We start from the raw sequence: 13,647 nt of genomic DNA, 5'->3' as shown, positions 1-13,647 counted from the left end.
TGTTCATGCACTTTTGGATGCATTTTATGCACTTTAATATGCAACTATGCATTTCCACCCATTTTTCTATAGTAGACTTTTTCCTGATGTCATCCTGAACATAATGCGAAAAGTTGTAAGTCCCTGGGTGCTGTATTTAAAAATCCATTTATTTTGTGCTAAATGTCCTGGTCTAGTAATACAAACGGTAGGATATTTTTTCAACGGTACCAGTAAGGTAGCAAAGAAGATATGAAAGGTATTATAAAGAAAAGGGGACGGTTAGAGCATTTAGAAACTCACAACAACAAAAAATGTAACCAAAATAAAATATTGAAAATTATTATCTACATAAAAAAATACTGGATCCTTTGTAAAAGGAATATTTAAAAGACCCCAATAAGGGTTACATCACATAAACAAAACGTTTTCGGATTAACAAATCATCAGTGTTTAAAAGCCAATAGCATGCATGCGTCAGCCACCAAAAAGTTATGGGTAAAAACAATTTAAATGTTGCAAGATCTTAAATGATACTACAATATTATATATAAAATTAATGGATGTTGCAAATATTCCTGGATATTACCCAGGGTAATATCCACGTAGGTTAGAGGCCTGTGTTGCCCTGGGTAATATCCAGGAATATTTGCAACATTCATTAATTTTATTTATAATATTAGTCCAGGGCCCATCTGTTTTGAGATGGACGTTGAGAGGTGACTCAAATTTTTTTGCAGAAATTGCTTGAAAATAAATCAAATAATAATATTTGAGTTATCCTCCCTCTCAAAAAGGTCCGGAACATTGTTTAAATAATCAAAATGTCAAAAAATGAAGGAAAAATTCAATTTTTTTCTTCGTTTTTTGATTATAACTTTAAAAGTATTCATTTCCGAGAAAAGTTGTACTGACATAAAAGTTGCGTAATTAAATTTCCTACAATATAGAATTAGTTACAAATTTATAAAATAGTCACCCTAGTTGCAAAATAGCAATAATTGCGAAAAAACCATACAAAAACACGTGTTCGCATTTTACGTTTTTTAAACATTTATGCTACACTTAGGACCATCAAATTTCACCCAGAAAAACTTTATGATACAGTAAAACAATAATGTAAATTTCATTAAGACCGGTTCAATACATTTTGCAAAATAAATTTTGCAATCCAGCTTTCGAAAAAAAATTAATTTTTTCAAAATGTTACAGGACTGAAAATAAAGCAGATAGCAAGTTGAAATTTTTTTTGCTTATAGAAGTGTACTGTATCTTTCATTTGCAATTTGCAAAATTAAAGTCGATTAATTACCACGGCGTCAGGAAATTTTTTAAATAAACATTAATTTTTGGTGCTACGCGGAGGACAGCGGTGTTCGATTCACATAAGTTGATTTCCACCAAAATTTCTTCCAATCTTTATCTAATAAGTATATTATTCTCTTACTCTATATTTTGTTGTATTTTAATATTTTAATTCCACAAATATCAAACTAATTTTATTATTGTTTGTGAAATATTGTTTAAACAATTGCATATGTTTAAAAATAATAAACTTTTATTCTCTAAGTTAAAATATATGAACAAAGAAAGTTTTTGCTAATAAAAGTGTTATTTCAAAGGATAGAGTATGTGTTTTTATTTTACAATAAACAAGTTTATTTATTTATATCGAAATGTAATAAAAATTAAAATGTATCAATTATTATCAAAGGTCATTGGAATGCCCAATCAGAGCAAACTATCCGCTGTCCTGCGCGTAGCACCAATAATTAATGTTTATTTAAAATAGTTCCTGACGCCGTGGTGTTAATCGATTTTAATTTTGCAAAATTGCAGATGAAAGGTACAGTGCACTTCAATACGCAAAAAAAATTTCAACTTGCTATCTGCTTTATTTTCAGTCCTGTAACATTTTGAAAAAAAGAATTTTTTTTGCGAAAGCTGGATTGCAAAATTTATTTTGCAAAATCTGTTAAACCGATCTCAATGAAATTTACAGTCTGGTTTTACTTTATCATAAAGTTTTTCTGGGTAAAATATGAAGGTCCTAAGTGTAGCATAAATGGTTGAAAAACGTAAAATGCGAATACTTGTTTTTGTATGGTTTCTTCGCAATTATTGCTATTTTGCAACAAGGGTGACTATTTTTTAAACTTTTAGTCAATTCTATGTTGTAGCAAATTTAATCACGCAACTTTTATGTGAGTACAACTTTTCTCGGAAATGAACACTTTTGAAGTTATAATCAAAAAACCATGAAAAAAATCGAATTTTTCCTTAATTTTTTGACATTTTGATTATTTAAACAATGTTCCGGACCTTTTTGAGAGGGAGGATAACTCAAATATTATTATTTGATTTATTTTCAAGCAATTTCTGCAAAAAAATTTGAGTCACCTCTCAACGTCCAAATGTACTAATATTTTTACAGATGCGCCCTGGTCTATATGTAGTATCATTTAATATCTTGCAATATTTAATGGATTTTCACCCATAACTTTTTGATGGCTCACGCATGCATGCTATTGGCTTTTAAACACTGATGATGGATTATTTGTTAATCCGAAAACGTTTTGTTTATGTGATGTAACCCTTATTGGGGTCTTTTAAATATACCTTTTACAAGGGATCCTGTATTTTTATTTTTCTCGTGGATTATTATCTACATACTTTCAGCCACATCGCTACTGACGGCTTTTTTAATATAGCATCTAATAGTTTTATGGACTTCCTGGGCTTGATCCGGTGTGGCTGTTTGTCCCGTGCCGATGGCCCAAACTGGTTCATAAGCCAGCACTATATCTGCCCAATCGCCTTTGAATGTACTGGCTATCACACCCAACTGCCTCGTAACCACCTCCTCGGTTTTGCAGCGTTTACGTTCCTCCAAAGTTTCACCAATGCACGCAATTATTTTCAGACCATGTTTATGAGCACTGTCGACCTACAAGAAAAAGACATGTATAAGAAATAATTGTCAAATTTGTTATAACCCGGCGTTTTTCTTCATATGGTTTCATTATCGAAATTCGTTCTGTGAACAGAGGGAGAACAGAGGGAGAAAACAATACAAGAAGAATAAAATAAGATGAAAGACGGCTAAATGAGTGATAGGAATTAAAAAACATCAAAGAAAAGGGCCTTGGTTTTATGAAGAATATTAACAAGCAATAGACAAAAGAAATGAACTATACGTTCAGTATACTTAAAGAAGAAGGAATAGAGGCAGACAAAACATGCATAAGAAAGAAGAGAAGATATGAAAACGACCAAATGCTAAAAATGAAGGAAGATTTCAATCAAGGTGACACTAGAGGAGCACATAAATTACTTGTACAACGCAGATAAGGATATAAAGCACCCACTAAACTTTTTAGAAATAGTGAAAGACAAATAATTGTCCGTGATGATTCAACAATAATAGTAGATTGGAAAAACTACTTCAAGGGTCGGCTAACAGAGAAAATACAAACAAATACAGTCCATGCAATAGTGGAATAATTGTAGATAACAGAAGATCAGAACCAGAGTAAGGTGGGTATTAACATACCCACCCACAAAGCCCGAGGTATTCACAATTTACCAGCTGAAATTCTCAAAACTGGAGGACACACAGATAGATAGATTTCATAAACTAATAACAGCCGCGTGGAATACAGAAAAAATTGCAAGAGACTGGAAAAAAGCAATTATATGCCCAATCCACAAGAAGGAAGACAAACTCAGTACAATAACTACAGAGACATATTCTTACTCTGTGTAAGCTGTAAGTTGTTCACGTGGATTATAAACAAAAGATTGTGTCACTTCCCAGAGTAAATCATAGGAGATTATTAAGCCAGATTCAGATCAGGATGGCCTACTATTGACCAGCTGCTACGTAAAAGAAATATTAACTAAAGCTTGGGAGCAAGATATAGATATCGACCAAAGCTTTGTAGATTTTCGACAAACATAATGACAACATAAACAGAGATAAAATATACTTAATTATGTAAAAATTTGATATACCAAGCAAAATGGTTCAATTTAGTTAAAACCACCATGACTCACACAGAAGTGCAAGTACGGGTCCAAAACCAACTGACAGATCCCTTCCAGATAACTAAGGGGGTAAAACAGGGAGATGGGTTCCGACTCTGATTAATAGATATCTGTATGGAACAGAATAAAAAAATGACTATAAACCCGAAAAATATATTGTTTAATAAGCCTAAACAGTTCGTAATGTATGCAGGACGATGTAAACTTGAGCTAGCCCGTAAGAAACATCCCAGAACTTTATGTGCAGCTTGAAGAAAATGCGAAAGATTTGAAAATCATATTATTTACCTTTTCAGCCACCAATTCATCGCTTTCCTTGAAAACAATTCTTCTTTCCGAGTGACCCAAAATCACCCATTTGACTCCGATGTCCATGAGCATTGGTGGTGAGATTTCCCCAGTGAATGCTCCCTTTTCTCCTTTGTAACAGTTCTGGGCAGCAACGTGAATGTGAGCAGGAATATGACATTGTACAAAATCTATGAAAAATAAAAAAAATAGATTAGAAACACATAATAAACTATAAGTTGTGATATTCATGCTTCAATTGATTAAAACAACCAAAAGATGCAGAAGAAAATAAAGATATATCTACTGTATTCGTCTGGGGGTATGTTATTATTTTTAATAAAAAATCGTAAAGAACCTAAATAAACAGATGGAACAGCTACAACTACATCAGTACTACAGTCTCTTGGACATTTATCCAAGAATTTCATGATTTCCATTATTTGCTTTCTGTTTCCGTTCATTTTCCAATTTCCTCCTACTATAAATTTCCTTTTGACAAAATTAGCTGATGGACTATAGTATCTTCGTGAATGGATCGACGGAAGTAACTTCAATATTTGACGGAAAATTTTAATCATGGTGTAATTTGCACTAGAAATTTTAATTTTGAATATTCTTGTATATTCAATAGTTTAAAGTATCACATATTTGGTATTTTGCTTTGAACGAGTCATTGTCAAAACTATGACAGGATTTGACTGTTAAAAAAGTAATGTTTTAATATGTCATATTTTGAGTGAGTAATCAAGTCAATGTGATCAAAATGATAGTGTATTTGATGAAATACAAATTATTTTGGTTCTACGATTTTATTTGTACATATTTGTAGTGGAAGAATAAACACATATTTTACCTGGTTACACCGTAGTTTTAAAAACAAAAAGCAAATTTGTTCGCTTCATACCTGAGAATGTATTTCAAAACCACGATATGGAAAATAATCATCAAGGAATAATCAAGACTACTACTCCTAAAGAAATAACCAAAGCTGTCAAAAAGAATGGCAATTCCAAAAATTTACAAAGGCCTTATAGCCCAGTCAATGAACGGGAAATACGGCGATACCGTGTAATTTTCAGGGGCAACTCCGAATTCCATGAAAATTTGGATTTAGGTTCTACTTACCCTCCACTTCAAAGTTGAAATTGTGCCGTTGGTTGCTTTTACTTGGGGGGTGACAGTCACCCCTTCTCGGGGGTGAAAAAACATACGTTCAAGATAAGACCGGAAATGGATAAATTGACTGATTTTAAGCAACTTTTGTTCTATAGAGTTTTTTATGTAAGTCAATATTTTTCGAGATATTGGCGATTGAAAATGTTTATTTTTCGACAAAAAAACTACGTTTTCAGACGGTCTTTCGCAAATAACACAAAAACTAAATATTTGATCGAAAAAAATATTCTTAGCAAAAGCGTAGCTTATAAAAACCTGAAAAAAATGGTGTATCAGTAAAGTCTATCAATCGAGTAAAAACAAAGTTGTAGTTCATGAAAAATACGTTCTTATTCGTCTAATTCCAAATCGAATATTTCAAGGTGAAATTACCGAAAATTTTTCGGGAAAAACCCATTTAAACTTTTTTAAAGTGTTTATAAAAAGCTTTATTTTAATTGTTTATAAAAGTTTTTAGCATTAAAAATAAGCGAGTTACGCTCAAAATAAAGTTGGCCATCTTATTTTTGGTAAAAAAATCATGAAAATCTCCCCGTGTTTAGCTCTCCAAATGAAATTAATCGCTACCGCTTTACAAACAATTTACTTACTTATCTATTTTTTATATGATCTGTCAGTCTCACCGGTTTAAAGTGCTTATTATTGAAAGGGTTATAGTTGAAAAAACTGGAACGGGTTACTAATCACGAGTGTATGAAAAATTTTGAACAGCCATATCTTCACCAATGTTTGTCTTACGGAAAAACAAAATGAAACTAGCATATTTATAATACCAAAACCTACACTTTTTTACTTTTTAAGATTTTTCTTATCACTAATACTTTTTAAGTTATTTTGAAAAAAGGAAATTTTTCAAAAATTTTTAGAAAACTTTTTTTTACTATAAAACCAAATTTTTTCAAAAATAAGCACTTCAAACCAATCAAACTTACAGATCATATAAACAATATACATACAGTTAAAATAAATGGTAAAGCGGTAACGATTAATTTTATTTAGGGTGCTAAATAGAGGGAGGTTTTCACGATTTTTTTTTTTTAGCAAAAAAAGGGGCCAACTTTTTTTTCAGTGGAACTCGTTTATTTTTGACGATAGAAACTTTTGTAAAAAACATATATAAAGCTTTTTTTAGATACTTTAAAAATGTTAATAAGCTTTTCCCGAAAAGTGCTTAATTTTTCGGTGATTTCGCGTTGAATTATTCGATTTGGAATTAGACGATTTAGAATAAGAACGTATTTTTCATGAGCTACAACTTTGCTTTTACTCAATTTATATATTTTACTGACACACCATTTTTTTCGTTTTTTTATAAGCTACACTTTTGCTAAGAATATTTTTTTCAATAAAATATTTACTTTTCGAGTTATTTGCGAAAAACGGTCTGAAAACGTAGTTTTTTTGGAGAAAAATCAACATTTTCAATCGCGAATAACTCGAAAAGTATTGACTTACGTAATAAACTTTATAGAACTAAAGTTGCTTATAATCTGTCAATTTATCCATTTCCGGGTTTATTTTAAACACGCGTTTTTCACCCCCGAGAAGGGGTGACTCCAAGTAAAAGCAACCAACGGCACAATTTCAACTTTGAAGTGGAGGGTAAGTAGAACCTAAATCCAAATTTTCATGCAATTCGGAGTTACCCCTGAAAATTAAACTCCAAAACGGTCATTTATTGGGCTATTAGTAAAACTCAAAACGTTATAAATGCAGTATTCAGGTTATAGGTCTGGATCCCGCGTATGAAAAAAAGTTGATTAATAGCAAGCTGAAAATTTGTTAATAGCTTAAGGGTGTCTAGTCGGACAAACTTTGATATAGAGGAACACTGGAACAGGGGAAGTTTAATTGTGGAACAGGTTAAAAATTTGAAACGGTTAGACCACGAAAACGGCACATGTATTTTGTCCGACAGAACAGACTTAAACTCTCCGAACAGAGATTAAACTCTCATGCAAAAATCAGACTGCTATTTATCACCAAATCGGCGTTTTAATGAGTGGAACATGTGGAATATGTCAAATGACAGGAATTATGATAGGTGATAAATAGCAGTCTGATTTTTGCATGAGAGTTTAATCTCTGTTCGGAGAGTTTAAGTCTGTTCTGTCGGACAAAATAAATGTGTCGTTTTCGTGGTCTGACCGTTCCAAATTTTTAACCTGTTCCACAATTAAAACAGCCCCTGTTACAGTGTTCCCATATATCAAAGTTTATCCGACTAGACACCCTTAAGCTATTTTTCAGCTTGCTATTAATCAACTTTTTTTTCATACGCGGGATCCAGACCTATTACAATATGTACCAATAACGTGGAAAACAGCTGAAATAACCATGATTTGGATTCCGTAATAAATACTCAAGAATAGACCAAATACATCGTATAAAAAATATTATACACAGATCTCTAGAAAAGAATAAAATATGCTCAACTATTTTCCTAGACATATCAAAAGCATTCGATAAAGTGTGGCACAAAGGCTTGTTACTAAAACTAAAAAGATATCTCTCCATCCACTATGTGCATCTAATACAGTCATATTTGGAATACAGAACTTTTAGGGTTAAACAGGAAGATGTCAAAGGGAATTCAACAACAGAATTCAATTCAACACAGGAAGGAATTCAAAACTGCGGCCAATAAAAGCAGGAATCCCACAGGGCATTGTTCTGGGACCCATACTGTATTCATTATATACCTATGTTATTCCTGTTACGGAAAATATCAAACTGGCTACATTTGCCAACGACACTACAATACTGGCAGTCGCTGAAACATTCAAAGAATCAACTAGATACCTCCAAAATGCAGTAAACAAAATAAGCACTTGGAATAATAAATGACACATAAAAGTTAATGTGATTAATAATCACCCAGTTAGACTAAACAATAAAATCGTCCCGTACAAGAAAACAGTTAAATATTTTAGGCAACCTGTGAATAGCAAATTAAGGAACATATCAGAAAGAAAACCGAAGAACTAAAACTGAAATACAAGGAGTTATATTGGTTATGAAAACGTACAATCAAAAACAAGGTAATTGATGGATTCGACCGTTACTTGATAAAAGTTCATTTTATCTAACAATAAAACACTGAAAACGTTTGTTTTCTGTACTTCCACAAAATTTATTATAACTATGTGACTACAGCGGTTTCGGCAGAGTGCCTTTCTCAAGTGATTTAGTTTACTATGTGTTTGCCTTTTTAAAGTCTTTAACTGAAGAGGTTGAGGAGTGGGGAGCTGTTTGTCTCGAGTTGGTCATTCAGAATTATATCTGTATTTTTCAATTGATTGATTTATTTTGAATATGCAGGATTTGAAACTGTTTATTAAAAGAATGATTATGGTCTAGAAGATGAAGTGCGTATGTAGCAGTGTCTGTATTTCTATTGTTGAAAGCCCTTTTGTGTTCTTCTATCCGTTTGTCAAAGGTTACAATAAAAACAGAACAGAATAAGTCCATAAACTTTCTAGATGTAACAATTACCAGACTACACAACAAACATGAGTTCTCCGTATATCATAAACCTACCCATACTGACACAACTATACACAATTCATCATCCCATCCTACACAACACAAATTAGCAGCCTATTATAGCATGATACATAGACTGACAGAAATTCCCATGTCACAAAATAACTTCGAGATAGAACTGAACATCATTAAGCAAATAGTAGTAAACAACGGCTATAACGAACAATTAACTATTAACAAAATTTTAAACAAAAAACTCCACAAGAAAGCCCTGAAATTAGTCTATCCACCACCACAGAAAGAACCCAATACCTTCTGCTCTATTACATATACTGGCAAGATAACAACAAAAATAGCCAGATACATAAAAAAGAAAGGAATAACACCAGATTTCAGAACTAACAACGACTTAAGCAAATATATTAAGAACAATAAGAGCCGAAAGAGAAAGCAACTACAGAGTGGTGTTTACAAACTAACTTGTGGTGACTGTCCGAAAACTTACATCGGTCAAACTGGCAGAACCTTTGACAAATGGATAGCAGAACACAAAAGGGCTTTCAACGATAGAAAAACAGACATTTATACATACGCACTTCACCTTCTAGATCATAATCATTTTTTTAATGAAGAGTTTCAAATCCTGCATATTCAAAATAAAGGCCTTAAGCTATCTTTATTAAAATATATGAAAATTAATAAATTGAAAAATGCAGATATAATTCTGAATGACCAACTCGAGACAAACAGCTCCCCACTCCTCAACCTCTTCAGTTAAAGACTTTAAAAAGGCAAACACATAGTAAATTAAATCAGTTGAGAAAGGCACTCTGCCGAAACAGTTGTAGTCACTTAGTTATAATAAATTTTGTGGAAGTATAGAAAACAAACGTTTTCAGTGTTTTATTGTTACAAAAACAAGGTATTAAACAAATGTTCAAACCAGTATTGTCCTATGGTCTGCACATACGGAGTTATACTAGTGATAATAACTATGCTTGCCGTCAAAGAGTGCAAAACCGATTATTAAGGAACATAGTCAACGCTCCGTGGTATATCCGTAGCAAAGACCTACATCGGGAAGTAAGTATAGCAATAATATTAAAGAAGAAATGAAGAAGATTGCCAAGACTAACCACTTGACAAATCTCGTATCAATACAACACGGAGTACGACAGGGATGCATATGGTCTCTCTTCTCCTTAACATATACTCCAAACACATTTTTAAACATGACTTCCTCTTTTAATTTATTTTTTTTTTTCAGATTGGTCTTATGCGTGGAGGCTACTTCTTGGCCGAGGAATCCCCAGAACGACTGATAACACAATTCGGGGTGGATAGTTTGGAAGACGTCTTCTTGAAACTCAGCGTGATGCAAAACATGGGAAAACGAAGACGCTCCAGTATAGCAAAAAGTGTCGTCGAGACGATAACGGTGCCTGAACTAGGTGGAGCTGTTAATCCTGCTGCTGTGTTGGACGACGACTTGGGAGAGATTTCTGGGGAATTCGGAGACAGTGTTTCGGTTACTAGTAGGACAGGAAGTAAGTATTATGCATATTATTATTCATTTTTATTGGTAGATAGACCAACATAAATTGATAGTGAAGAAGAAGCAATAATATTAAATCTGAAATCCAATATACAGAGTCGGTATTTTCTTATCGATAGTATGGGTCTTTAATAAGAGCAACAAAGAGACATGCATTTATTATACATTTAAAACGGGTTAGAAGATATTGGGCGGCCGAAGTAGCCGAAGATTGGGCGTTGTAGGTATGGCTTTGTCAGACAGCGTTGCCGAATTTGGAAATTATCAAAAGAAAATATTAAAGTAGAAAAAATAATATAGTTAACTTTTTGTAAACAGATAGATATAATAAACAAATTATTTAAAAATACCAAAATATTGTTTTCATCCATTTTAAAAAAATGTGAAAACGTTGAATTATAATTCAACGTTTATTTTTTTACTTATATTTTTCTTTTAAATAATTTGTTTAGTAGATGTACTTATTTGTTCACAAAAAATAATATAGGTACAGTAATGAGTGCGCTATTAAGAACCGGCAAAATAACGCAAAAGATGGAAAGCATAATACGTTGTGAAATAAAAAGAGATGAAACTAATAGAGATGTAAAATTATCGATAGGAACCTATAAATTTACATAACATTACATAGTTTCGCACCATTAGACATATCTGAGGAGTATAACAAATCTAACCGTGACAGCAGAATTTTATAAAATTCTAAATGTTTTCTGTCACAGACGTCTAAATAGGAGGGAAACTATGTAGGTACCTGATGTAATGTAAACTTATAGGTTCCTATCGATAATTTTACACATCTACTAGTTTCATCTCTTTTTATTTCACAACGTATTAAGTTTTCCATCTTTTGCGTTATTTAACCGGTTATTAGCGCGCTCATCACTGTATTATTTTTTTTTTTCTACTTTGATGGATAATTAGATACGCATGTCTGTCTCTCTCAGAGACTTTGTAAACACAACTTTTCCGTCATTAGATAAGACAGGACAAATGAGCTGTCGAATGAAAGTTCATTACCCAACATCTTATTAAGGTGAGAAATTTGACCTTGCACTTCCAGTTTTAGAGTTGAAACTTGAAGTACTATTTTAAAGTCGCCCAATAAATATTATAAACGACTTATTATTGGACGCGATGTAGCAAGACGAAAACCATTATATTTTTCCGGCTTTGTGCAAGTCTGTCCGTCCGTCTGTCTATCGAATATAACTCCTACTTTATTAAAACACTCAACTCCGGTAGCAAGATAATATAGCAGGAGACCTGAAAGCTACGGGCGTGGAGAACTGGACAGAGATTGTCTACGACAGAGAAGAGTGAAGGCATGCTGTCGAGTGGGCTAAAACCCACGAAGGGTTGTAACGCCACGTAGTACGTAGTAAGTATGAGGTGTCGAATTAAGGATGGTATTAAAGCTGAGAAATTTGACTTCACACTTCCGGTTGCAGAGTTGAAACTGGAAGTAGTGTTTTAAAGCCGCCGAAATAGTACAAGCGACATATTATTCGATGCGCTTTAGCAATACGAAGACAAGGTATCAAATTAGATCTTATAACCCAAAGATGGTATCAGTTGCAACCGGAAGTACTGTTTTAAAATCACCGAAATAGTACAATACATTTGTTTTCGTCTTGCTAAAGCGTGTTAAATAATACATTGCTTGTATTAATTCGGCGTCATTAAAACCGTACTCCCGGTTGTAACTCTATAATCGGAAGTCCGAGGTCAAATTTCTTACTTCTAATGCCATCTTTGGGTTATAAGCTCTCATTCGACACATCATTTGTCATTCTATTTTTTTGTCGGACGGACTGACTTGACTAATACCGGAAGCATCTTGCTACGGCGCGTCGAATAATATGTCGCTTGTACTATTTCGGAGACTTTAAAATAGTACTTGTGCGATCAAGTTTCTCACTTTAATAACATCCTTGGGTTAAGAGCTTTCACTCTTACACCTCATTTTTGTCCTTCTGTCTGATCTTATGACGGAAAAGTTGTGTTTGCAAAGTCTCTGGGACAGAAAAACTTGCATAATTAATTAATTAAAGTAGAAAACATATTATATTAATGTTTGTTAACAAATAGTGTAGGTACTAACCAAATTATTTAAAAGAAAAAACTAATAAAAAAATAAACGTTGAAATATAATTCAACGTTTTCACATTTCTTAAAATTGGCGAAAACAATATTTTTTTACTTAAGTTTTTTTTCTTTTAAATAATATGTTTATTATATCTGTTTACAAAAAGTTAAATATATTATTTTTTCTATTTTAATATTTTCTTTTGATAATTTCCAACTTTGGCAACACTGTCTGACAAAGCCATTACCTACGACCCGAAATTTTTTGGTGACCCTTCCCAGTTCCGCCACGTTCGACCGTCCCACATCTTCTAACCCGTTTTAAATGTATAATAAATACATGTCTCTTTGTTGCTCTTATTAAATTCGCATACCATCGATAAGAAAATACCGACTCTGTATATAGCTATAAACAACTCAAAAACCTGGCAGAGCCCCTGGGAAAAAACGTTCACATCGAGCTGATTAAATATAGATATAGATAAAGACAAGATAAGCGCAATAACTATCTTCTTCAACAACATATACAAATGTGGTAAGATACCTACATACAGAATGACTACTGTAGACCTTTATTCCGTTACCAAAACCTAAGAATTGAAACACTGTAATGACTATAAATTAATTAGCTTAATGCCACAATTATTGAAAACATTTTTGTAAGCAAGAATATTAAAAAAGTCTGAAGCGGATATGAGTAATAGACAGTTTGGCTTTCGTCTTTGGCTTAGGAACAGTAGAAGTTCTGTATACATACTTTCACAACTCTTATCCAAAAACGTCGGGACCAACAAAAATATCTTTTCATCACATTTATAGAGTATGAGAAAGCTTTCGACAAAGTTAAACATAACATGCTCATGGAATGTCTAAAGCAAAAAAGACTCGACAAAAATGATATTAACATAGTGAGAAATCTATATTATACAGGGTGTCCAGAAACTCTACCGACAAACGAGGACAGGAGATTCCTCAGATAATTTTATGATATTTTAACTCAATTCACCTAGTCCGAAAATGCTTCCTAA

The 13,647-nt window shown here is 32.7% G+C and overlaps 2 protein-coding genes across 4 annotated transcripts in view; one reads left to right on the top strand and one right to left on the bottom strand.

The window, feature by feature from the left end:
* LOC114325296 (triosephosphate isomerase-like) overlaps window positions 1-13,647 on the bottom strand; it is a 96,522-nt gene that overhangs the window by 1,613 nt on the left and 81,262 nt on the right. Inside the window, exons 1-3 of one of the 2 annotated variants that reach the window (XM_028273325.2) lie at window positions 4,673-5,006; window positions 4,315-4,505; window positions 2,653-2,926 (exon numbers count right to left, since the gene is read on the bottom strand). In XM_028273325.2, the coding sequence (XP_028129126.1) occupies window positions 2,653-2,926; window positions 4,315-4,505; window positions 4,673-4,895 (688 nt within the window). In that variant the 5' untranslated portion in view covers window positions 4,896-5,006. Of the gene's footprint in view, window positions 1-2,652; window positions 2,927-4,314; window positions 4,506-4,672; window positions 5,007-13,647 lie in introns of those variants that run through there. The other variant, XM_050648944.1, reaches the window with a different exon arrangement.
* The window catches only part of LOC114325274 (ABC transporter G family member 23), a 113,368-nt gene that overhangs the window by 77,286 nt on the left and 22,435 nt on the right, over window positions 1-13,647 (top strand). For both annotated transcript variants that reach the window (XM_028273293.2, XM_050648942.1), the window contains exon 5: window positions 10,247-10,526. In XM_028273293.2, coding sequence (XP_028129094.1) covers window positions 10,247-10,526 — 280 coding nt within the window. The remainder of the gene's footprint in view (window positions 1-10,246; window positions 10,527-13,647) is intronic.

Source organism: Diabrotica virgifera, chromosome 4 (genome assembly GCF_917563875.1).
Source record: "Diabrotica virgifera virgifera chromosome 4, PGI_DIABVI_V3a".
Lineage (NCBI taxonomy): Eukaryota > Metazoa > Arthropoda > Insecta > Coleoptera > Chrysomelidae > Diabrotica > Diabrotica virgifera.
Note: the sequence above shows the minus strand (reverse complement) of the source record. Positions and strands in the feature narration are given on the sequence as shown.